The 27,061-nt window shown below is 41.9% G+C and overlaps 1 protein-coding gene and 2 pseudogenes across 1 annotated transcript in view; 2 read left to right on the forward strand and 1 right to left on the reverse strand.

Annotated features, from left to right (window-relative positions):
• ADAMTS12 (ADAM metallopeptidase with thrombospondin type 1 motif, 12) overlaps positions 1–27,061 on the reverse strand; it is a 680,205-nt gene that overhangs the window by 46,552 nt on the left and 606,592 nt on the right. The window contains exon 20 of the mRNA XM_006896807.1: positions 6,322–6,474. Within this exon, the coding sequence (XP_006896869.1) occupies positions 6,322–6,474 (153 nt within the window). The remainder of the gene's footprint in view (positions 1–6,321; positions 6,475–27,061) is intronic.
• Positions 13,309–14,200, forward strand: LOC102866141 (annotated as a pseudogene).
• On the forward strand, positions 17,872–22,557 carry LOC102866538 (annotated as a pseudogene).

Here is a 27,061-nt window from a genome sequence, read left to right on the forward strand (position 1 = left end):
CTTAACAATATCTAATTTTCCTACATTCATGGTTCTCTCATTCCATGTTCCAATTTCTAGTGTCTGCTTACAACTGTTCCTCTTCCTTTGTATTTCCGTACTTGGAAGCTCAACCTCAGTTGCCCTTTCTGTCATCTACATGTGTTCTGTTGTACAAAGGGTTTTCAGAGGCCTGCTATTTCAGAAGTGAATGGCCAATCCTTCTTCCTAAAAATAAAATTAATTAAAAAACACCCTACTTATTTATGAAGAGTTTCCAACCATCTCCCGCCATAAATATACAAAAACAAAACAAAAAAACTACGTTAAGCCTTCTTTTTTAAAAAAACAACAACAAACCACCCCCACCAAAAGACACAACCTACACTGCTGTTGAGCTAATTCCGGCTGAGATCAGTCCCCTGAGGTGCAGAGATGAGCTGCCCCATGAGCCTTTCACGTCTGTCATCTTAATGGAAGCAGACCCTTTTCCCAAGGCCCCACTAGGTGGGCTTGAACCACCAACCTTTAGCTTAGCATCAAATTGAAAACAAGCCAAACCAAACTCAGAGCTGTCAGGTTGATTCCAACAATGCTACAGGACAGAGCAGAAGCTCCCCCCCCATCCCCCGCAGCATTTTCAAGGCCATAGCCTCATGGCAATGGATTGCCACATCTTTCTTCCATAGAGAAGCTGGTGGGATTGAATTGCTGACCTCTTGGTTAGCAGCCAAGCAGTTAAGCACTGTGCCACCAGGGTCCATAACTGCCAACAAGATAACTCCAAATGCTAATCCTGAGATCCATTCCATTAAGTGGATTCCAACTCATAGCAACCCTTTAGAAGAGAGTGGGGCTGTGGCCTGGAGATTCGTAAAGCCAGAAATGTCTACAGAAGGAGACAATCACATTCTTCTCCTCTTGAGCAACCAGTGAGTTCAAACTGATGACCTTTCAGTTGACAGACAAGTGCTTCACCAGTGATCACCAATGCTGCTCAGATGCTTAATAAACCCACAGAAGTTGAGTCAATTCTTGGTCACCCTGCATCAGGTTTCCAAGGCTGTGCAACTTTTATGGGCAGAGACTGACCATCTTTGTCCCAAGGACAGGGAGACTAGTGGATTTGAACTGCTAGCCTTTTGATGAGCAGTCGGAGCTTTGGTGGTGAAGGCCATAGGGAGTTGTGCTGCTGATTCATGGCCTGAGTCTCTCTAGCAGTTCAATCCACCAAACATCCCTGGGGGAAAAAGATGGGTGGTCTCCTGTGGGATTTACAGCCTCAGAGATTGTCTGGAAGGTCAACATGGAGTCTTTACTGACCTGATCACGACATGTGGGAGAGAAACTTTGTGAGCATCTCTGTGTGATGTAGATGGTATTATGCTCAGTTGTTAAATGAATAGTTAGAGGTTCCAGAGGTGCCTTGGAAAGGGAGCTCTTCCCAAAAGGTTCAAGTCAGCAGAAACTATGCTTCCAAGACAGACATAAGGACTCCAACACAACGTTTCAAACAGATCATTGCATAAACAGGAAGCAAGCTACTCTGATAAAGCCTTTCTCTTCACTACTGTGGCACCCATGTCAATTCATAGTGACCTTCCACTGGGATTCTGAGACTGTAAATCCCTGGAAGCTTCATTTCACATACTTTGGGCATATTGCTAGAGGAGGTTACTCCTTGGAGAGGCACATCGTGCTTGGGAAGGTAGAGGGTCAGTGAAGGAGTGGAAGGACCCTCAAGCAGGTGGATTGACACAGTGACTTCAGCAATAGGCTTGAGTGTGTCAGAGATTGTGAGGGTGGCACAGGTTAGGACAGGGTTCCCATCTGCTGTTAATAGGGTTACCATGAGTTGTACTTGACTTGATGGAACCAAACAACAAATCTTGACAGGAGGTGACTGCCAATCTTTTACCTCCAGAGTAGCTGGTGGTTTAACTGCTGACTTTTTATTATTAAGCAGCATAAACACTACGAGAGCATCGAGAAGATGAAAAGCAGGGTCACATTCTACTGTCACCTACAAGAGAAAATGTGTTTGGATCAAGTATTATGGCTGAGGGAATAGAATAAGAGCGCAAATCCGTTGCAGGCAGCAATGCAGTGGTGGGAAGTTATATGACAGCTACCTGGCCACCCATGGGGTCTGACACTTGTGCATGCAGGTGAGGCTGTAGTTACCACCAGTCCTAGGAGAATGAAAGTCTCTGGAGTTCAGTGGATTAGTGGGGAAGGTTCCATGTAAAATTAGGATCTCTCTGTCTCAGAGAGGAGCCCTGAAAGGCCAGCTGTCAATTTGGCAGAAGATAAATCCTCTCAATCTTTAAAGGCAGCTCAGGGGTCTACTGTCTGACTCAAGTGTCTGGAGGTTTGCCTCTGAGTGAACTTGAAAGAGCTGACAGGATTAGTGATGCTGAGGGGGAAAAGCCTCTCAAATCATTCCCAGTGAATGATTTAGACTTCAGACGTCTGTGCAGTGTACCACCAAGCCAACTCTGATTCACAGGGACCCAGCAGAGTACAATCGCCCCACAGGGACTCCTAGACTCTAATCTTTAAGGAAGCAGATTGCCAGCTCTTTTCTCCTGTGGAGCTGCTGCTGGGTTCTAACCATCAACCGTTCAGTTAGCTGCCTGCCTAGTGCATAATCATTGCTTCACCCTGGCTCCATAGATTGATAATGTGACAGCCAAAGAAAGAGGAGTGGTGATGGCACCGTGGCCAATTTCTCGCTGCTCAGATTAAAAGTCAGATGCTCAAACCCAACAGATGCCAAAGACATGGGAGTCTACTCTGTATAGAATACACCTCGTGGGGCCACAAGGTGACAATGCATGGGAATAAAAGAAAGATTCTCACTTGTCAAAATTTGAGGTAAAAGAGAAACTAACAAAGCTTAATGACACGTCAGAGACAGCTTCAATAAAACTACTGAGTTGCTGTTGGCCCGATGAGTTGAGTATGACTCATAGCGACACCATGAACAACAGATCTGAACCCTGTGCTCTCCTGTGCCATCCTCACCATCTCTGATATACTCAAGCCCATTGCTGCAGTCACTGTGTCAACCTACCTCATCGAGGGTCTTCCTCTCTTTCCAATTATGATGTCCTTAACCTCTCCCAGCAACGTGTCCAAAATATGTGGGGCAAAGCTTCACCATCCTTGCCTCCAAGGAGCACTCTGGCTGGACTTTTCCCAAGACATATCTGTTCTTTTTGGCAGTCTGTGGGGTACTCAGTATGCTTTTCTAACACCGCAACTCAAAGACATCGATTCTTCTTCTGTCATCCTTATTCATTGTTCAACTCAGATGCATAGCAAGTGACTTAAAAAGAGCACGGCCTAAATCAGATACACCTTAGTCTTCAAACTGACATTAATGATCCTCAGTCATTTGGAGAGGTCCCTGACTACAGACTTCCCCAGTGCAATATGTCTCCTGATCTCTTGACTGCTAATTCCAAGGGTGCTCATTGTGGATCCAAATAAGATGAAATCATCAACAATTTCAATCTTGAACATACCATGGACCACAAACAAAAAACAACACAACCCTCTGAAAAAAATCCAAACAAACAAACAAACCACAACAAAACCCCCCCAAAACCAAAAAAACAAAACAAAACGCAAATAGGTTTGTGTTGGAGAGGGTGAAACCAAGTCTCTCCTTTGAGGCTACGATTTTGAAGCTCTATCTCACATACAAGGACATGATGCTCAGAAGGACAGAGGGACAGCGCAGGAGAGGAAGACCCCAGATGTGATGGATTGATACAGTGACTGGGACAATAGGGGTTGGTGTGTCAGAATCAGTGAGACTGGCTCAGGACAGGGCAGGGCTCAGAGCTGCTGTACATAGGGTCGCAGAAGACTTGACGGCACATAACAGCTCAGTGATGAGGACCTTTGTCTTATCGATGTTGACATGCAATCCATTAAGAGTATTAGCAAAAAGTCAATAAGCTGTCAGTGAGTCGATTCCAACTCATTGCAACCCTATGTATTGTCACAAGTAGAACTGTGCTCTGTTGCATTTTTAGTGGGTGGCCTTTTGAAAAATAGATTGAAAAAAACTGTCTTCCTTGGCATTTCTGAATGAATTGGAACTCCCAAACTTTTGGTCAACAGGACACTACAGAATCTAGTAAATGTGTCTGTCACCCTCCACATTAGGAAAGAGAGGCAAATACTGGCCAAGCAGGAGATTCTTGTGTTGATTTTACATTTCACTCAGTCAGGACTACCTCATAGATGACCCTCCAGCAGATTCTCAGAGCCTGTAAATCACAGGAGAGGTGACTGCCCATCTTTCTCTCCCATAAAGCAATGGGTGGATTTGAACCACATATCGGTGGGTTGGCAGTGAAACTCTTTACCTACTAGGCCTCTTCTAAGACCTTCTTCGGACACTTGATTTTAGAGAAAAATCCACTGCTGTCTAATTCATTCCAGCTTATTGCAACCTTACAGGACAGAGTAGAATTGTCCCAAAGGGTTTCGGAGGCTCTCAATCGTTATAGGAACAGAAACCATTGATTACTAGTCTAATGTTTAACCCACTTGTGTCACCAAGGCCCCCTGAGCCCTGCGATGAGTTTCTCCAAGTCTCCTCCCAGCTTTTGCAGTGGACTTTTCTAGAGCCTGTACTGACCTTTGCGAAGCGCAAGCTATTTCATGCAGCTGTCTGATTTTTGAGCCGCATAATTTCCAAGGAAAGGATTATCCTCAGTGAGGAAAAAATAGAACCTTAGGATGTGACCAACATTTGGCAAGGTCAGGGGTGTAAAGATGTTTCTTAAGTGTTCTTTATTTATTTTAAATGTATGCCAATGTGTAGCCAAGCATTCAAAGGATCCCGAACTGGTTATGATTGGGAAGAAAGAGAAAAAAAGAAACAGTGTTCAATCCTGAAAGAAAAATGGTGTGGAGAGAGACACCTAAGGGCAGGTATCATGGAATGAATATGTGTAGATTTCCTAAGGAGGGGTCCCACTTAGCCCTTACGTCTAAAGATGAGAGAATTGCCTTAGCAAAGGGGACAAAGCCGTTTGGCGTGCAGTCTCCTCTCTGGTGGGACCAGGGGACCAGGAGACAAGAGAATGATGTATCTGCCATTGCTCTTCTGCTTAAAGACCTGGTGTTTATCCCTGTGCTGCTGTTTGCTCCTATGCTAAAGCCTCAAGTTTACTCATCTATCAAGTTACAAAAGAGAAAATGCAAAAGAGAGGCAGGAAGGGAAGAACCCTAATTTAGCAAAACTTATAGAGGCATGCTGCTGTTGTTGACTCAGGAATTGACTCATAGCTCAGCCCATTTTGGGGGGAAGTAAATTGCCCAGGAGATTTCCCATCCTTTTCCCGCTCTACAGGCACACCTAGAAGATACTGTGGCTGCAGACCATGGCAATAATGCAAAATCACAATATTGCGAGTCCAGTGAATTTTTTGCTTCCTTTTTCCTGACATCGAGTCAGAGCTGACTTTTATGTATCTCCCTTCTGATGGGTTTCTGAGGCTGTAAGGGGCCTGAGAGGAGACTGTCCAGCTTTCTTGGGTGTACTTGAGCCATCAGAGGAGTAAGGCTTTTCTAGAGCATGTGAAAAGGGAACTCTGGTGGCCTAGTGGCAAGAAGCTGCCCTGCAATCCTGAAGGCCTGAGGTTCGAAGCCACCACCTGCTCCGCGGGAGAAGGAAGGACATTCTCTTCCTGTGTGATTAACTGTCTCTGAAAACCTCCTAGAGTGTCAGCTATGGATCAATTCTGACTCAGCAGCATATAACAACAACAACAACAACAATAGCAAATGTATGTGAATGTTATGTTTATAGTATGCTGGAGTCTGAAGCGTGCATAGAGGATGAAAAAGTTTTCAATATCATGAGAATTATTGAAATGTGTCCCAGAGACTCGAAGTGAGCCTCTGCTGGAAAAAAAACAAACCCCCAAAACAGACTAAGAAAACAACCAACTTATTGTCACCAAGCCCATTTCGACTAACAGTGACCCAGTAGGCAGAGTGGAACTTCACATAGGGTTCCCCAGAATGGCTGCAAACCTTTATAAGGACAGACTGCTTCATCTTTCTTCAGTGGGGCAGATGATGGGTCCTAACTGATCATGTGATGTGCATAACAGCTGAATGCCTTCATCACAGCACCATCAGGGCTCCTCGACGTGGGCATATGTTGTTGGAAACGTGGTGCTGATAAAATTGCTGGATGGAGGGTTATCTACCACAAACCTTGACCTGCACACACCACACTAGCTGTGAAGCATGCTCAATCAAGGCTTACCCACCTAGGAACACGCCAGGACTCTGCTGGGCCTGAGTGCTTACCTTGCTCCAGTTCCCCACTTTCCAGCCGGCGCAGGGCCGGAGGTGGCACTTCTTGGCGGGGTCTGGCTTCTGGGTGCCCGCGCAGTCTGTGTCCATCCGGGTGCTGCACTGCACGCTCCTCCAGTAGGCCCCCAGCCCGCACGTGGTGGAGCACTAAAGGGGGAAGAGGAAAAAAAGATGGGGAGAGTGTTACCACTGAGGCAGAAAACCGCAAATCAAACCAAAACCCCAACCCACGGCTGTCCCATCCACTTCACCTTGTGGTGTTGTTACTGTTTGGTGCTTTGGAGTCAAGTGTGACTCACAGTGACCCAGTGAACAACAAATCTGAACCCTGACCTGTGCCATCCTCATCGTCTCTGACCCATCTGAGCTCATGGCTTCCATCCTTATGCTGATCCATCTTATTGAGGGTCGTCCTCTGTTTCACTAAGATAGAGTACAAGTGACCCACATGAGTAAATATTCACAGAAGCAGGCTGCATCATCTTTCTTCAGCAAAACTGCGTGTGGGTTGGAACGCCACTTTTCTGTTCACATCCTAATGGTTTATTCTTTGAGCTGCCAGGCTCCTTGCTCTCAGTCCAATCTCACTAAACCTAAAAAATCAATCCTATTTTGTCAACTTGATTCTCACTCAATATCTCTTTGGTGTCTAGTCAGAATCAACTCCTAGCTGGCTCTCCAGTGGTTGTTCAGGGCCCTATAAATCACATGGGAGGAGACCATCTTTCTGCTGAGGGATAGCTGGTGGATTCGAACCACCAGAGAGGTGCTGCCTTTGAGTGAGCAGTTAAACTCCCTTTCAACTATGCCACCAGTGCTCTCTGATTCTAACTCAGCTACCTCATTAGTTACCGGACAGAACTGAGCCTCACAAGGTTTTATTGAATGTAATCTTTATGGAGCATAATTCCAGGACTCTCTTTCTTGGCACCGCTAGATAGTTTTGAAGTTCCAATCTTTCGGTTGATAGTTGGGCATAAACTGTTTATGTTACTCAGGGACCAAAAATCACTGGCAGAGGTTTAAAGAGAATACAAATACCAGTCCTAGGGCTCTGACCTCAAGCACATTAGTATACACCTCTGGAGTTAGTGCCTGAGCACCAATATCCTCAGGTGATGATAACTTGCACCAGAATTGAGACTCATGCATTTATATGTGGGAGGAAAACCCAGTGCCCTATGCATCTGAGAGCTGGACAATGAATAAAGATGACAGGAAAAGCATTGACGCCTTTGAACTGTAGTGTTGGAGAAGAGCACTGAACATCCATCCCAAGGACAGCCAAGAGAATGTTGAGGGTGCAGCCAGGTGTTCTCTGGAGGCAAAAATAATGAGGCTTCACCTCACATACTTTGGGCATGTTGCTAGGAGGGGCTATTCCTTGAAGAGGGCCATGATGCTTAGAAAGGTGGAGGGTCAGTAAAAGAGAGGAAGGCTCTCAGCCAGGTAGAGTGACATGGTGACTGCTGCACTGGGCTCTTGTGTGTCAGGACGTGTGAGGATGACTCAGGATAGAACAGTATTCAGATCCTTTGTTCATAGGGTCACTATGAGTTGTACTCAACTCAACAGCACCTAATGACAACAACAAGTTTCTAGAACCTTCTACTTTGGATTAAATTATGTATGAACATGATCCAACTATAATGACACTAATAATCGAGGCAGTAACAGGTGAAATGCTTTGACCACTATCACTTTACAGACATCATTCATATTTCCTTGAACTCACATCCTTTGCAACAGGCTGGCAATGCCTCCCACCAAGAGGTGAAGTCGATCTCACCAGCTCTTGAATAAGTCCTGGTCTTGTAACTTGTTTTGATCATAAGAATACAATGGATAAGACATATTACTACTATGCCTAGGTTTCAGGATACTGCTTATTTCTTGTCTTTCTTCTGGACTCTGGCTAATATCATAAGAATAAGCCTGGGATAACTTTCTGGAGGATAAGAGAGGAAACTGGTCCAGCCAAGGTCATCCTAGACCAGCCAAGCCCTCCACGACCTGCCAGCTAAGTATAGACACACACTAAGCCCAGTTGAGATCAGGTGAGCTTAGACAATCTCTAACCTGATCCATAGACTTGTGAGAGAAAATTAGTGATTACCGAGGTTTGCTGGGAATTTTGGTACAGATACATTATTTGCACAATAGACTATTGATGTAACTATCTATGCGGTATCTCCCATACACTTTTGGGGTGGGGGTGTTTTATTAAAAAATATTTCCCCCCACTTTTCTTCATGGACATTATTTTTCATACAATCATTCCATACATTGTATTTTATAAAATTAATTACCATTGGACTATGCCCACCATTATTAGGTCTTTTCAGGACCTGCCTGATCTTTCCCATTTCCTTTAGGCCCTCCCTTCATCTACCAAATGTGCAATGCTGTGATTTTGCCTCTACCCATCCTCACCTCTCTGCTCCCATCCCTTCCCCTCCTTTGATCTCCATACACATTTTATCCTTCTATTTTTACAATAATGGTCACATACAGTAGTTGTCCTTATGAGACTGAGTTAGTTCACTCAGAATAATGCTCTCTAATCTCTCCCAAGTTATATAGTATTTTTTAAATAGTTGCTGCTGTGTGCTGCATAGTATTCCATCATGTGAATGTACCATGACTCCTCCATCCATTTGGTTGTAGTTGGACATGTATGCTATTTCCATGTTCATGCTGCTATTAACATTGGTGGACAAATCTCCATTTTTCTATCAGTTCTAATTTCCTTGGGTTGTATTCCTAGCAGTGGAATAGCTGTGTCATATGGAATTTCTACATTCAGCTTTTTGAGGAACAGCCAAACGGCCTTCCAGATTGGGTGTACCATTTTCCAATTGCACCAGCAGTATATGAGAGTTCCCACCTCTTCATATCTCTCCAACATTTATTACTTTCTGTTCTGTTAAACTTTGCCACTGCTACTGAAGTGAGATGGTATCTCATTGTGGTTTGGACTTGCATCTCTCTTATTGCCTGTTATTTTGAGCACTTCTTTGTGTCTGTTGGCCATCTGAATGTCTTCCTCTGTGAAAATTCTTTCCGTGTCTTTTGCCTATTTTGTAATTGGCTTACCAGTCTTTTTCTTCTGGAGGCTCTGTAGGATTCTGTAAACTTTTATGAGGTCATTATCTAAGATGGTATTGTCAATTTTTTTTTTCTCCAGTTGGTAGGTTTTCTTTTCACCCTATTGGAAAATTTTTGTGATGTGCACAGTGATTTAATCTTTAAAGGGTCCCATTCATCAATTTTATTCTCTTCTGGTGTGCATTTCTGTGTATTTGTCAGCCTCCTCATATCATATCTCATACATTTTTTTATTGGAGTTCATGTGTTAGGTGCCATTGGGGAAACCTTCCCGACAACATGCCCAAATTATGTGATATGAAGTTTCCCCATCCTTGCTTCTAAGGACCACCTGCCCCTGGTTGGTGATGGTATTATGTTCTGTCAAATTGCCTGTGAGTCATAGCCACCCTATGTATAACTTGGCACTATCTTGAGCCAACCTTATCATCTCTTGACACACCTACCCCCATTACCCCAGTCACTTAATCCATCCATCCATCCATCTCATTGAGGGCCTCCTCTCTTGTGCTGTCCCTCCTCCCTCCCAAGTATAATCTCCCTCTCCAAGGACTGGTCCCTCCTTGCAACATGACCAAAGTACGTCAGATGGAGCTTCAGAATCTCTGCCTCCAAGGAGCAGCTGTTTCACCCTTTCTAGGACAAACTTGTTAACAATTTTAATCTCTTCACTGTCTAGCAGGATGCTGTCAATTGGCCCAGTGGTGAGAACATTTGTTTTCTTGATGTTGAGCTTTAATCCATATTGAAGGTTGCAGTCCTTGACCTTCTGCAGCAAGTGCTTCAGGTCCTTTTCAGTTTCAGCAAGCAGCGTTGTGTTATCTGCATAACTCAGGTTGTTGATGAGTCTTCCTCTAATCCAGATGTTACATTCCCCCTCATAAAGCCCAGCCTCCTGGATGATCTGTTCTGAATATAGATTGAAAATATATTGAGATAGGTCACATCCCCGGTGTACACTCTTCCTAATTTTCAACCATGCAGTGTTTTTTGCTGTGTTCTGACAACTGCCTCCTGATCAAAGTATAGGTTCTCATAGCACAATTAAGTATTCTGGGATTCTGATTCTCCACTTCCTCAAAAATAAGTTGGTTGGTTTGTTACTTTGGCAGCCCATAGGATATTCAGTACTCTTCTCCAAAACCACAATTAAAAAAATATTGATTTTTCTTCTGTCATCCTTATTCATAGTCCAACTTTCAGATACACAGTAAGTAACTAAAAAGATCATGGCTTGGCTTTGGTGCACGTTGGTCTTTAAATTTATACCCTTACTCTTCAGAACTTTGAAGAAGAGATCTTTTACAGAAGATTTTTCTCAATACAATATATTTTTTTATTTCTTATTGCTGTTAACCATAACTTCTGAATGTGGATCCAAGTAAAATGAAATAGTTGACAACTTCAACCATTTCTCCATCTATTATGTGTCTTCCTGAGCCACCCTTTGAAATCTTTTGTTCAGGTCCTTAACTTTCTGATTTCTTCCCATTGCTTTGTCTCCTTGGCGCTCTAGGGCAATATTTAGGGCCTTTTCTGAAATCAAGTCAGTTTTTTCCTTCTCCTCTGTCTTCATGCTGACCTTTTGCATTCTTCATGGATGATATTCTTGATACCCTCCCACATCTCATCTGATTGTCATTTATTAGTATGCAAGGACTCAAATGTGTTTCTGAGATGGTTTTTAAATTCAAGTGGGATAGACTCAAAATCAAATTTGGTTCCTGTGGATTTGATTTAACCTTCTTTATTTTTAATTTGAACTTGCATATGAGTAGTTGATGGTCTGTTCCACAATCAGCCTAGTTTTCATAGCTGATATTGAGCTTTTCCAGTGATTCTTTCCACAGATGTAATCGATCTGATTCTTGTGTTTACCATCAGGTGAAATCCACATATATGGTCACCATTTATGTTTCTTATAAATGGTATTTACAATGAATAAATTATTGACTCTTTAAAGTTCTATCACTATCTCTAGCCTCATTTATGCCATCAAGCTCATGTTTTCCAACTACTAATCCTTCTTCCTAGTTCCCAACTTTTGCATTACAGTCACTCATTATTAGTGCATCTTGGTTGCATATTTGATAGATTTCTAACTGTAAAAGTTGGTAAAAATCGATTTCCTCCTCTTCGGCTCTTGTTAGTACATCTGTTTGAATGATAGTGGTATTTACTAGACTTCCTCGAATGTGTATGGATATTATTCTGTAGCTCATGACAACTTGTGCAGCATTTCTTAAGCTGAAGGAACTAAAGAACAAATTCAAGCCTTGAGCTGCAATATTCAAGGATGCTATGGGAACTATGGATAACTGGAGTGATGGATGTTGGCATTTCAGAAACAGTGGGACTGGCTCAGGACAGGGAAGGATTAGGAGCTGCTGTACATAGGTTCACTATACATTGCAGGAAACTCAATGGCACATAAAAACAATAAGGTACTATGACAGTTTTGGAAGCAGGAGTGGCATCCACTTCCTAAATAACATGCCTCTGGAAACTCCATGAATTTTGATAAATGTCAATAGTTTAGAGAGGCTTCAGGCCTTTTGTTCATAGGGTCACTATGAGTTGTCTTCAACTTGAAGGTAATCAATAACAACAACAACAACAACAACAAAAACACGAGAAGATGATTAAATTATGTAGGAAGCATGAAAAGAAGATGGAAGAAGTACACAGAGTCACTGTATCAAAAAGAGTTGGCTGACACAGAAGAATTTAATGGAACATCATATGATCAAGGGGCAATGGTGATTAATGAGGAAGTTCAAGCTATTTTAAAGGAAGTGGCAAAAAACAAGGGCCCTTCTATGGACTGCTAGAAGAACAAACAAGTTCATCCTAGAGAGGATGAAACTAGGCTGCTCTTTGTAGACAACGATTCTGAACCTTCGTCTGACATACTTTGGACATGTTACAAGGAGGGACCAGTCCTTGGAGAAGGACATCATGCTTGGAAGGGTGGAGGGACAGCACAATAGAGGGTGACCTTAGATGAGATGGATTGATTCAGTGGCTGGGGTAATGGGGGTAGATGTGTCAAAGACAGTAAGTTTGGTACAAGGTAGAGCAGGGTTCTGAGCTGAAGTACATAGGGTTGCTATGAGTTGCAAATGACTCGACAGACATAATAACAACAACAGTGATCAAAGACCAGATGAGCTGTGGGATTATATCAAGGATATCATCAATGAAGAAAGTAAAAAGTCATTACAAACACAGAGGAGAAAGAAAAAATCAAAATGGATGTCAGAAGAGAGTCTGAAAATTACACTGGAGCATTGAGAAGCCAAAACAAAGGGTAAATATGCTGAAGTAAATGAGCTGAACAGAAGATTTCAAAGGGCAGCTTGAGAGGACAAAGAAAAATATTATAATGGAATGTGTAGACAGCTGGAATTGGAATATAAAAAGGGAAGAACTTGCTCTTCATTTCTCAAGATGAGAGAACTGAAAAATGAAACTTTGAGTCACAATATTGAATGATGCTGTGGGCAATATATTGAATGACTCATAAAGCATCAAAAGAAGATAGAGGGAATAAACAGAATCACTGTACCAAAAAGAACAGAAAAATTTTGGGAAGTACTGTATGTACAAAAGCCAATGATAATGAAGGAGGAGGGTGGAAGCTGCATTGAAGGCCTCGGCAAATGACAACATCCCAGAAAAAGAGGTACATTGATTGCTAAGAGGCCTGTGGGGATGGGAGGGGGAGGTGATTGTGCAACAATGAATGGTTAGAAAAAAAACGTGAACTAGGAGGGGAAGAGAGGGAGGGGGGTTAATATGTGCAACAATGAATGAATGAATAAATAAATTAAAATCTAACTTTCCCCTTCTTCTTTTCTGAGAAAGCACCAAATGGCGGATGATGCTGGTGCAGTGGGAGGGTCCAGAGGTCCCAGGGGCCCTGGGATGGCCCTGACGGTTTCTGGGGAGGCTTCGGTAGGCCTGCGGGAACCCAGCCATGGCCGTGGACAGACTGTGGGAGGGGCCGCGGAGCTCAAGGAGGCCAAGCCTAGGACAACAAGGAGTGGCTCACTGCCACCAAACTGGGCCGTCTTGTCAAAGATATGAAGATCAAATCCTTGGAGGAGATTTATCTCTTCTCACTGCCCATCAAGGAGTCTGAAGTCACTGACATTGTCCTGGGCATGTTCCTCAAGGATGAGGTCTTGGAAATCATGCCAGTGCAGAAGCAGACACGTGCTGGCCAGAGGACGAGGTTCAAGGCCTTTGTCGCCATTGGAGACTATAATGGATATGTTGGCTTGGGTGTCAAGTGCTCCAAGGAGGTAGCTACTGCCATCTATGGGGCTATTATCCTGGCCAAGCTCTCCATTGTCCCTGTGCGGAGTGGCTACTGGGGGAACAAGATTGCCAAGCCTCACACCGTTCCCTGCAAGGTGACTGGGCGCTATGGTTCTGTGTTGGTGAGTCTGATCCCTGCACCCCAAGGCACTGGGATCATCTTGTGCCCAAGAAGCTGCTGCTGATGGCTGGAATTCATGATTGCTACACCTCAGCCAGGGGCTGCACAGTTACCCTGGGGCAACTTTGCCAAGGCCATCTTTGATGCCATCTCCAAGACCTAGAGCTACTTGACCCCAGATCTCTGGAAAAAGACTATGTTCACCAAAGTCTCCCTACCAGGAATTCACGGACCATCTTGTAAAGACTTACTAGATTCTCTGTGCAGAGGACTTAGGCTCCAGCTGTGACCACCACAGAGTGCATTTTGTATAACAAATAAAGTGAATTAAGTCTCCTCCCCCCCAAAAAAAATCTAACTTTTCTATAATACTTCATTAAAATCACAATAAAAATGATAAAAGAAAAATAAGTCCCCAGGAATTGACAGGATACCAATTGACTAGTTTCAGTTAACCAATGCAGCTTTGGATGTGCTCACCACTCTATGCTACAACATTTGGAGGACAGCTGTCTGGCCTATGAATTAGAAGAGGTACATATTTGTTCTCCTTCCCAAGAAAGGTGATCTAAGGGAATGTCTGAAAGTAAAGAATAGCAAAAGAATGCACAGTGTAACTGACTATGGACTAGACCATTGTTGTTGTTGTTGCTGTTATGTGCCATTGAGTGGCCTGTGACTCATAGTGACTCTATGTACAACACCTCTGAACCCTACTCTAACCTGTGCCAACCTTATCATCTCTGATACACCTATTCCCATTACCCCTGTCATTGAGTCAATTCATCTCTCTGAGGGTCTTCTTCTCTTGCTCTGTCCCTCCACATTTCCAAAAAAGACATCCCTCTCCAAGGACTGGTCCCTCCTTGCAACATGTCCAAAGTATATCAGACAAAGCTTCAGAATCCTTGCCTCCAAGGAGCAGCCTGATTTCCTCTCTGGGATGAACCTGTTTGTTCTTCTAGCAACATGGTATATTCAATACTCTTTTCTGGCACTACAGTTCAAAGGCATCAATTCCATTGTATCATACCTAGTCATTGTCAAGTTTTCTGATGTATAACAAGTAACTGTGAAGACTAGGCCACTGTTTTTGTTGTTGTTCTTTTGTACCATCGAGTCATCTGTGACTCATAGTGACCCTATGCACAAGAGACCTAAACCCTGGTCTATTCTGTGCCAATCTTATTGTCTCTGACACACCTACTCCCATTACTCCAATCACTGAATCGATCCATCTCATTGAGGGTCTTCCTCTCTTGTGCTGTCCCTCCACCCTCCCAAGTATGCTGTCCCTCTCCAAGGAATCCTCTTTGCAACATGACCAAAATATATCAGATGAAACTTCAGAATCCTTGCTTCCACGGAGCAGACTGGTTTCACGTTCTCAAGGATGAACCTGTTTGTTCTCCTAGCAATCTATGGTATATTCAAAACTCTCCTCCAGTTCCACAGTTCAAAGGCATCAATTCTCTTTTTATCATCCCTATTCACTGTCCAACTCTCTGATGCATAGCAATTATGAAGACTATGGCCTGGATAAGGTGCACCTTAGTCTCCAGCCTGATATGGTTGCTCTTCAGTACTTCGGAGAGGTCCCTGGCAGCTGACTTTCTCAATGGAGTTCATCTCTTGATTTCTTGGCTGCTGGTACCAACAGATTGATTGTAGAGCCAAGTAAACTAAAACTGTTATCATTCCTGATCTCTTCACCATTCATAATGATGGTGCCAATTGGCCCAGTGGGGAGCATCTTGGTTTTCTTGATGTTGAACTTCAGTCCATATTGAAGGCTGCAGTCCTTGACCTTCTGCAACAAGTGCTTCCTTCAGGTCCTTCTCAGTTTCAGCAAGCAGGGCTGTGTCATCTGCACAATGCAGATTGCTAATGAGTCTACCTCCAATCCTGATGCCACATTCCTCTTCATATAGACCAGAGTTCCAGATAATCTGTTTAACATATAGGTTGAAAAGGTATGGAGACAGAATACATCCCTGGTGGACACCCTTCCTGATATTGAACTATGCAGTGTCTCCTTTCTCTGTTTTGATGACTGCCTCTTGGTTCAAGTATAGGTTTCGTATAAGCACAATCAAACGTTCTGGGATTCCCATTCTTCTCAGAGTCAGCCACAGTTTGTTATTATCCACACAGTCAAACGCCTTTGCATAGTCAATGAAACACAGATAGACATTCCTCTGGTACTCTGCTTTCAGCCAAGATATCTAACATTATCTACAATAGCCCTACTACCACTACCTCTTCTAAATACAGCCTGCAGATCTGGCAGCTTTCTGTTAATGTGCTGTTCCAGTCATTTTTGGATAATTTTCAGAAGAATCTTGTTTGCATATGATATTAATGATATTGTTTACTACTTTCTGAACTTGTAAACAGCATGATTCATTAACTAATTCATTGCCACTGAGTCAGAAATGACTCTTTAGCTGACCAGGGTTTTCCAAGGCTGTAAATTGCATAGGAGAAGAATGCCCCTTTTGGTTGGCAGTATAATTCCCTACCTATTTGTTGTTAGGTGCTCGGGAGTTGATGCTCGTAAATCACATTAGGAGGCTATAAATTGCTTGTTTTTCTACTTTAAAGCCCCTGCTAGATTTGAACCCAAGTGAGGGTTTCACAACACAACTCCCTATGGACTAGACCACCAGAGTTTGCATTCAAAAAAGAAGATAAAAGAAGGAAAGAGAAGGAAGGAAGGAAGGAAGGAAAAAGAAAGCAATGAGAAATGCAGGGAAGAAGTGGGAATAGCGTTATCATAAGGTAAGGATTGCAATTAATGTCAAAACCAAAACTGTATGAATAGTTGGAGAGAAAACCAATTGTCTCTGTAAAATTTTATTCAAGTCATAATAAAGATTATTAAAATAATAAAAAACTCAACAAACTAGATCATAGACCAGGAGCTCCTGTGGTCTCATAGATAATGATTTGTACTGCCAATTCAAAGGCAAACAGTTCAAATCCACCCACTGTTTCTAGGGAGAAAGATGGGCAATCTCCTCCTAAGTGATTATGACTCAATAGCACATAACAACAATAATAGATAGTGGATAGCGAGAGTAGGTGCACAGTCTGGAGGTCAATATATCATCTGTCCAGACCTTAGTAAGAGTTAGTAATAAAAAGAAGCTGCCTTGAATTTCCAGACTAATGATGACCCTGTGAATCTCAAGTGATGTCTGCAGCTCCTTTTCATAAATATATGTTATAAAACAACATATATTTATGTCAAAAATAAATATGTGTTGTATCTGGGGATCAGAATCGATTTGTGCTCATGCACAGATGTTTGCTTAATTCTCATTGACAGTTCTATTTAGGCAACAGAGCACAGTCCACAGGTAAAGCCGACAAGCAGAAGCCCATGGAACGCAGTCAAAGGAAAATGACATTCTAAAGTCTGACACTTCTATTAAATCCATTGCAAGCTAGGTGTGGGACAGAGGAAGAAGGAAGATCCCAGAGGAGGTGGGGGGACCACTTTATTCTGTTCTTGAAACTTTCATCCTCTTTAGAGCTCGTGAACTTGCAGAAACTGATTGATCAAGTCGACGAGCAGGAGTCAGAGGTTGAGAGCCAGAACCGATGCTGAGAGCTGCAGCATAATGCGAAGACAGCTCTGGAAAACCATAGAGAATCCTGCTGTCATTTCTGTTCTGTCCAACTGCACAGTCTAATTTAACTGACCCATGGGATCAGCAAGTAAGGAAGACTGAAGAAGAACCGATGCCTTTAAAGTGTGGTATTGGTGAAGAGTATTGACTATGCCATGAACTGTCAAAAGGACAAACACATTTGTCTTAGAAAAAAGTACAGCTGTAGGGCTTCTTGGAGGCCAAGACAGTAAGAATTCATGGCACATAATTTGGGCATGTTGTCAGGAAAGGCAAGTTCCTAAAGAGCAACATCATGCTTGGAAAGATTTAGAGTGAGCAAAGGAGAGAAAGGCTCTCAAGGAGACGGATTAACACATGACTCCAACAGTGGACTTAGACACAGCAGAGTGTGAGCATGGGGCTAGACAGCGCAAGGTTTTGCTCTGCTGTTCATTTACAGGGTTACTATGAGTTGGAGTCGACTGGATGATACGTAACGACAACAACAGTAAGTATGACCAAACAAATAATCAAGTGAAAACAACATTAAGTATGATCAAACAAATAATCAAGTGAAAAGCGATATCCTCTCACAACATGAGCCACACCCATGTGCTATGCACAGCACCCTTGTTTCTGTTTTTTCAGCTGTCTTTTTATACTTCAAATCAAACTCACAACTCAGTGCTCTCAAGTCAGAACTGAGGGTTGTTAAGAGGTACAGCTTGCTCGGCTCCACAAACAACACTCTTGGCACCAGCAGTCAGGAAATCAAAGGATAAATTGTATTAGGTAAGTCTGCTGTCAAGGACCTTTCCAGGGTACTGAGAAGCAACGATGTCAGTCTAGAGACCAAGGTACACCTGATACAGGCCATGATCTTTTCAATTACTTACTATTCATCAGAGAGCTGGACAATGACTAAAGATGACAGAAGAAGATCGATGCCTTCAAATTGTGGTGCTAGAGGAGTCTTGATCATACTATAGACTGACAAAACAAATCTGTCTTGGAGAGGGTGAAACAAAGTTTCTCCTTGGAGGCTAGGATTTTGAAGCTCTCTCTCACATACTTTGGGCACGTGGCCAGGAGGGACTGGTCCTTGGAGAAGGACTTCATGCTCAGAAGGGTGGAGGGACAGTACAGGAGAATAAGATCCCGGATGAGACAGATTGTTACGGTACTGTGGCAATGGGTGTTGGTGTACTGGAGTCTGTTAAGACTGGCTCAGGACAGGGCAGGCTTCAGAGCTGTTGTATATAGGGTCACTATGAGTGGCAGGCAACTTGACGGCACATAACAAAAACATAAATTGCATGGGAGGAGGCTGCCTATTTTTCTCCTGTGCAGCTGCTGGTAGATTCAAAGTGACAGTGAGATGCTGCCTTTGGAGTAAAAGTTTAACGCCATATAGATTATATGGTGCTTTTTATATACACCTAACACTCTTCTGTTGTTGCTGCTGTATACGGATACATAGCTGAAGACTGCCCATCTTGCTCCTGTGGAGTGGCTGGTGGATTTGAACCGTGTGCCTTTGGTTTGCAGCACAGCTCCTTACCATACGGCTTCCAGATCTCCCTAATACTCTTCATACTACTTTCCATATAGAATTCCCAAACTCACTTCCATGGAGTCAAAACCCTTTTAAAGCTGACCCTTCATCAGGATTTCTGAAGCCAAAGCCATATGAGAGGAGACTGTTCATCTTTCTCCCACAGAGTGGCTAGTGGACTTGAACCGGCAAAGAGGTACTGTCTTTGGGTTAGCAGCACAATTCTCTACAGACTATGCCACCAGAGCTCCTTCCCACTTTGGTCATTTGATCTGTTGACAATTTTATGAATCAAGCATTATCATTAAACTCACTTTACAGATGAGTAAATGGAGCTACAGTGAGACTCAGTACTTTCCCCAGTGACTTAGTTATTCTTGTTTTGTGTTGTGCCAAGTTGGATCCAACTCATACCTGATCCTACAGTGGGATTTTAGAGTCTGTAAATCACATGGAGGAGACAGTCATCATTTTTACCCCCAAGGAGCAGCTGGTTGATATGAACTACACTTCTCTGGGTTGGTAGCTGCAACTCCCTGCCACTAGGCCATCAGAGTTTCCTACAGTTATCAGCAGTCAAAACTAAAATTGGGGCAGACTGTGGGTTAGAGCATCAAGCACTCGTGTGCAAATTAAGCCTCAAGAAAATGAAAACAGGTCCATGAGAACCAAACTATGTTTTTTTATTTTATTGTTTTTGTGTGCGTGTACCGTCAAATCAGATCTGACTGGTACAGGAGGAGACTGCCCCTCCTTCCCTGGCAGAGCATCTGGTGGATTCGAACCGTGAACCTCTGGGATTGTAGTTGCAGCTTCTTGCCACTAGGCCACCAGAGCTCCCCGAGAACCAAACTATGATCCTGAATCTATTCAATCTGGATTTCAAAATCATCTTGACAATAGGTCTGAAGCATTGAATACCAACAATTGAAGACCAGAAGAGTTGTGGAATGAAATCAAGTATATTACCCATGAAGTGAGCAAAAGGTCAATTACAAAGACAGAGGAGAAAGAAAACACTGAAATGGATGTCAGAAGAGATTCTGAAAATTGCACTACAGTATTGAAAAGTCAAAACAAAGAGAAAACATGCTGCAGTGAAAGAGCTGAGTAGAAGATTTCAAAGGGCAGCTTGAGAAGATAAAGCAAAGTGTTAGGATGGAATGCTCAGAGAGCTGGAATGGGAGACTAAAAGGGAAGGACTCACTCTGCATTTCTCAAGATGACAGAACTGAAAAACAAATTTAAAACTTAAGTTGCAATATTGAAAGATGAAATATATTTAATGGCGCAGGAAGCATCAAAAGAAGATGGAGGGAATACAGAGTCACTGTACCAAAAAGAACTGGCATTGAAAAATTTCAAGACGTACCATAAGAACAGGAGCCAATGGTAATGAAGGAGGAGGTGGAAGCTGCACTAAAGACACTGGAAAAAAAAAAGGTCCCAATTGACTCGTTCTGCTTAACAGATGCCGCCTAATGTGCTCACCAGTTTATGCCAGCAAATTTGGAGGACTGCTGCCTGGTCAATGGATTAGAAGTCTATATTTGTTTCCATTCCTAAGAAAGGTGAGTCTTCCTCCAATCTGATGCCATATTTCCCCTTGTAGAGCCCAGTCTCCCAGATAATCTATTCCACATATACATTGAAAAGGTATAGAGATAGGACACATCCCTGGCATACATCATTCCCAATTTTGTACCATGCAATGTTTTCTTGCTTTGTTCTGATGACTGCCTCCTGGTCCAAGTATAGGTTTTGCATAAGCACAATTAAGTGTTCTGGGATTCCCATTCTTCTCAGAGTCAGCCACAGTTTGTTGTGATCCACACAGTCAAACGCCTTTGCATAGTCAATGAAACACAGATAGACATTCCTCTGGTATTCTCTGCTTTCAGGCACGATCCATCAACATTGGCTACAATATCCCTAGTACCACAGCCTCTTCTAAATAAAGCCAGTACTTCTCTGTTGATGCGCTGTTCCAGTCGTTTTTGGATAATCTTCAGCAGAATCTTGCTTGTATGTGATAGCAATGATACTGTTTGATAATTTCCACATTCTTTTGGATCACCTTTCTTTGGAATGGAAACAATACAGATCTCTTCCAGTCAGTTGGCCAAGTGGTTGTCCTCCAGATTTCTTGACACAACTTGGTGAACACATGTAGGACACCATTTGTTTGTTGAAATATGTCAATTGGTATGCCATCAATTCCTGGGGCCTTGTTTTTTGACAATTCTTTCAAAGCAGCTTGAACTTCTTCCTTCATCACCACTGGCTCTTGTTCATACATTGTTTCATGAAATAATTCTCTTTGCTAATTCCTTTTGATACAATGAATTAGTATACTCTTTCTATCTTCTTTTAATACTTCCTGGATCATTTAATATTCTGCCCAAAGTATCCTTAAGTATTGCAACTCGAGGCTTGAATTTGTTCTTCAATTCCCTGAGCTTAAAAACTGCTGAGCGAGGAGGAACTAACAGGTTTAGTTCCGAGGTGGTGGCTGGCAGCTTCCGCGGCCTGGGAATGGAGCCCCGGCAAGTTCTGGAGCTGTATAGTGGCATAGGAGGCATGCATCAGGCTCTCAGAGGGTTGGACTACAGGGGGATAAGATTGATCCAAGGACAAATAACTTCTTATATATTCTAGATATTCTCCCAAGACTACAAGAAAATGTCAAAGGTTTTGAAATATCTTCAACAAGAGATCTGTTGAGGCAAACAATAGTAAACTGTGGTTTTTAGTACCAAGAATTCCTATTGTCTCCAACCTCTCTTGGCATTTCAAATTCCAGGCTGCATTATTTCGTTATTGCAAAGCTTCAACCAGAGCCTTTACCTTTTCAAGTCCCTGGACAGATATTTATGGAATTCCCCAAAATTGAACCTGAGAACCCACAAAAATGTGAAATAGATATGGAAGAGAAAATTGAAGAAAAGGAAATGGAAGAAAATAGTTGTCTTGATGATAATTCACAGTGCTCTGAAAAAGAAGAGGCCATACTTTTTAAGCTCGAGACCACAGGAAAACTAGACCAGAAACAGCAACAAGACAGTGATCTCTCGTGCAAATACTAGAAGATTTTCTTGAACATGACATTGATGTAAATAAGTATTTTTTTTTGCCACCAAAGCTATTGCAGTGATATGCTCTTTTGTTAGATATTGTTAGGCCCAGTTGCAGGAGATCCATGTGCTTTACAAAAGGTTATGGAAACTATGCAGAAGGTACAGGATCTGTGCTACAAATTGCAGATGTGCAGATTGAGGATATATACAAATCTCTTAGAAATTTGTCAGAAGAAGACAAGATAAACAAATTGTTAATGCTTAATTATAATGTGTTATTTTACTCCTAAAGAAATAGCAAATCTTCTTGGATTTCCTCCAGAATTCAGATTTCCTGAGAAGATAACAATGAAGCAGTATTATCACTTACTTGGAAGTAGTCTCAATGTATATATAGTAGCCAAACCAATAAAGATCCCATATGAATAATTTTTAAATATGAAAAATGGTCATGGTGTTCCCTCATGTTCAGTTAATAGTTCTGAAATTCTTTTACTATAAATTTTGGCATAATTAAACAAAATTATTTAATGCCTTTAATAAGCAGTTCAAAGTTTTCCATTAAAAAATACCATTGTTTTCTTAAATTTTTATTACTGTACCATGTCAACTGAAAATTATTGTTTTACTTAACAGATAATATAATTTTGAATGAAAGTGTTGAATATGTAAGTTATTCCTTTTATAATATAACATAGACATTTGGGGGGAAATGCTGACCAAGTTTGGCCCCTTTGATTTTCTGAATCCAGCTCTTTGCACCTTTCATAAACAAGCTGTGTTATGCAGATGGCACAACCCTGCTTGCTGAAAATGAGGAGGACCTGAAGTGCTTTCTGCAGAAGGTCAAGAACTACAGTCTTCGATATGGATTGATGCACAATATCAAGAAAACAAAGATTCTTAGCACTGGACTGAATGGCGTTATCATGAGAGAAGATGAAGAGATTGAGATTGTTAGCAGCTTTAGTTTGCTTGGCTCCACAATTAACACTTTTGGTAACATCAGGTAGGAAATTAAAAGATGACTTGCATTGGAAAAGTCTGCTGTCAGAGATCTCTCCAAAGTACTGAAAAGTAATGATCTCAGTCTGGAGACCTAAGGTGCGCCTGATTCAGGCCATGATCTTTGCAATTATTTGCTATGTCAGAAAGCTGGACAATGACTAGGGATGACAGAAGGAGAATTGATGCCTATGAGTTGTTTTGTTGGAGAAGAGTATTGAATATACCATGGGTGGCTAGGAGAACAAATAGGTTCTTCCTTGAGAGGGTGAGACCAGGATGATCTTCAGAGGCAAGGATTCTGAAGCTTCTGACATACACTGAACAAGCTGCAAGGAAGAACCAGTCCTTGGAGAGGGACATCATGCTTGGGAGGGTGGAGGGACAGTGCAAGAGAGGAAGACTCTCGATGAGATAGACTGATTCAGTGACTGGGGTAATGGGGCAGGTGTGTTTGAGACAATAAGATTGGCACAGGATAGAGCAAGGTTTAAGGCTGTTGTACATAAGGTTGCTGTGAGTTGCAAGCTACTCGATGGCACATAACAAGAACAACAAGAAAGAAGATCCAACAGAATGGCTAAAAGTAAAGACTGTGAGAGGAATGCACAGTGCAACAACCCTCTATGAACTAAGCCGTTAGAACTTGTAAATTGCACGCCTCATTAACTAACTCATTGCCATTTAGTCAGAACTGACTCTCAGATGTCTTGCCAATGGAATGGATGAAGTTCATATTTGTTCCCATTACCAAGAAAGGTAATCCAACAAAATGTGGAAACTATCACACAATATCATTAATATCAAATGCAAAGAATACTGCTAAAGATCATTCAAAAACAGAAGTTCAAGCAGGATTTAGAAGAGTTTGTGGCACCAGGGATATCATTGCTGATATCAGAGGGATCCTAGTTAAAAATAAAGAATACCAGAACAATGTCTACTTATGCTTTAGTGATCACATAAAAGCATTTGACTCTGTAGATCATAACAAGCTATGGTTAACATTGAGAAAAAAGGAAATCCTAGGGCACTTAATTATGTTCATATGAAACCTATACCTAGACCAAGAGGCTGTTGTGCGAACAGAGCAAAGAAACACCACATGATTTAAGTTTAAGAAAGGAGTGTGTCAGGTGTATATTCTTTCTCCATACCGATTCAATCTGTGTGCTGAGCAAATAATTTGAGAATCTGTACTCTATGAAGAAGAATGTGGCATCAAGATCAAAGGATGGCAGTGAGCTTGAGTGTTTTGTTTTTATTACATGTGTATGTGTATCAAAGAATGATAAAATATATTTACAATTATACACATGTACGAACATATACACATACATACAGAGAGAGGGAGAAACTGCTTCAGAAAAGGCAGAGTAAAAGATCAAGCATAGTTCTTGTTGTTGAGTCTGCGACACATAGTGTTGCATATGTACATATGTACAATAGCTCTGAACTCTGTTCTCTCCTGTCAGATGTAGCTTCAAAATCCTTGCCTCCAAAGAGACCTCGAATAAGCAAAGCACTTTTGAAAAACAAAAATGAAATATCAGATATAGCACTTCCTGACCTCAAAACCTACTACAAAGCGGTAGTAACCAAAACAGAATGGGACTGTACAATGACAGGCAAATAGACCAATGCAACAGAATCGAGAACCCAGAAATGGATCTCTCTATGGTCAACTGATATTCAACAAGGAAATAATACCTTTTAAATGAGGAAATGATAACTTCTTCAACAAATGGTGCAGGCAAAACTGGACTGCTACTTACAGAAAGCTGAAACAGGATCCAAATCTCACATCACACACAAAAATCTCCTCAAGGTGGATCAGAGACCTGGGAGTTAAGCCCCAAACCATAAATGTCACAAGAGGCACACTGATATCAAGCTTAGAAGGCCTAGTCTATGGTATAAAGAGACTGCCAAAAGAAATGCAAAATCTGGAGAGCATTAAATTGATGAATGGGACCTTCTAAAGATTAAATCCCTGTGCTCATCAAAAATGTTTTCCAACGGAGTGAAAAGAAAACCTACTGAGTAGGAAAAAAAGTTGCAATACCCTTTCAGAATACCAAAAGTTTACAGAATCCTACACAGCCTCCACAAGAAAAAGACTGATAGCACAATTAAAAAATGGGTAAAAGACATGAAAAGAATTTTCACAGATACAGACATTTGAAAGGCCAACAGACACATGAAGAAATGCTCAAAATCACTGGCAATAAGAGAGATGTTAACCAAAACCACAATGAGGTCCCATCTCACCCTAGTAGCAGTGACAACATTTGAAAGGACAGCAAGTAATAATTATTGAAGAGGATGTGGTGAGATAGGAACTCTTACACACTGTTGGTGGGATTGTAAAATGGTAAAACCATTCTGGAAAGTAGTTTGGCCTTTCATTAAAAAGCTGAACATAGAAATTCCATACGACTCAGCTATTCCACTGCTTGGAACATACCCTTCAAAAATGAGAAGTGAGGCAAAAACAGAAACTTGTACACCAATGTTCATAGCAATGTTATTCACTATTGCAAGGACATGGAAAGAGCCCAAATGTCTAACCACAGTTGCACGGATTGAGAAATTATGGTACATTTACATGATGGCACACTATGCAGCATGTATTTTGAAAATCATTGCCTAAATTGGGAGAGACTGGAGAGCATTATGCTACGTGAAAGAACTGAGTCCCATCAGGACAAATACTGTAAAAGATCATTATTTTAGAACTAAAAAGATAACAAGTAAAACGTGTATGAAGATCCAAGAGAGAAATGGTGAGAGCAGAGGGGTAAGGACGGGCAGGCGGTGGGTCATCAGAGGGTGTACAATTTGATGGGTGGAGGGAGAGGTGAGTAAAGGAAATGGGAAAGATCTGGTGTGAAAAAAAAGTATGTAAACTTTGTAAGTAAACTTGTATAAAATAAAAATTTTGTTTAAAAACCAAAACAAAACAAACAAAAAAACCACAATGAGATTCCATCTCATCCCAGTAGCAGTGTCAAAGTTTAGTAGGATAGCAAGAAATAAATGTAGAGAATGTGGAGAAGTGAAAACTTTCATACACTGTTGGTGGGATTGTAAAATGATACATCTACTCTGGAAGATAGTTTGGCATTTCCTCAGAAAGTTAAACACAGACACTTTGCATGATCCAGCTATTCCACTACTAGGAATATATGCCAAGGAAATGAGAGCTGAGAAACAAATGGATATCTGTACATCAATGTTCATAGCAATGTTAGTCACCTTCATAAGATCCTGGAAACAGCCCAAATGTCCAACCACAACTGAATAGATTGAGCAATTATGGTGCATTCACACAAAGGAATACTATGTAGCACTCAGGAGCAAGAATTTTAAAAAATACTATATAACTTGAGAGAAACTGGAGAGCATTATGTTGCGTGAACTAACTCCGTCTCATAAAGACAAATACTACTTAAGACTATTATTGTAAAAATAGAAGGATAACTAGTAAAACATGTATGAGGATCCAAGGGGATAAGGAGTAGGAGCAGAGGGGTGAAGATGGGTAAGGGTGAGACAACAGGTTTGCACAGTTTGGTGGATAAAGGGAGGGGGTGAAGGAAATAGAAACGATCTGCAGGGACCAGAAGAGATGGGGTAATGGTAAGGCCCAATGGTAACTGATTTTATAAAACATAATGCATGGGAAATTTCAAAAGGCAGCCCAGGACAACAAAACAAGATACTATAATGAAATGTGCAGAGAGCTGGAGTCAGAAAATCAAAAGGACCGGGGAGCTCTGGTGGCCTAGTGGCAAGAAGCTGCACTGCAATCCCAGAGGAACACGGTTCGAATCCACCAGATGCTCTGCCGGAGAAGGAGGCGCAATATCCTCCTGTACCAGTCAGATCTGATTTGATGGTACACGCACACAAAATAATAAAAAAT

The sequence above is a fragment of the Elephantulus edwardii genome, unplaced genomic scaffold (assembly GCF_000299155.1).
Source record: "Elephantulus edwardii isolate Elephantulus edwardi_28Jun2011 unplaced genomic scaffold, EleEdw1.0 scaffold00191, whole genome shotgun sequence".
In the NCBI taxonomy this organism is placed as follows: Eukaryota; Metazoa; Chordata; class Mammalia; order Macroscelidea; family Macroscelididae; genus Elephantulus; species Elephantulus edwardii.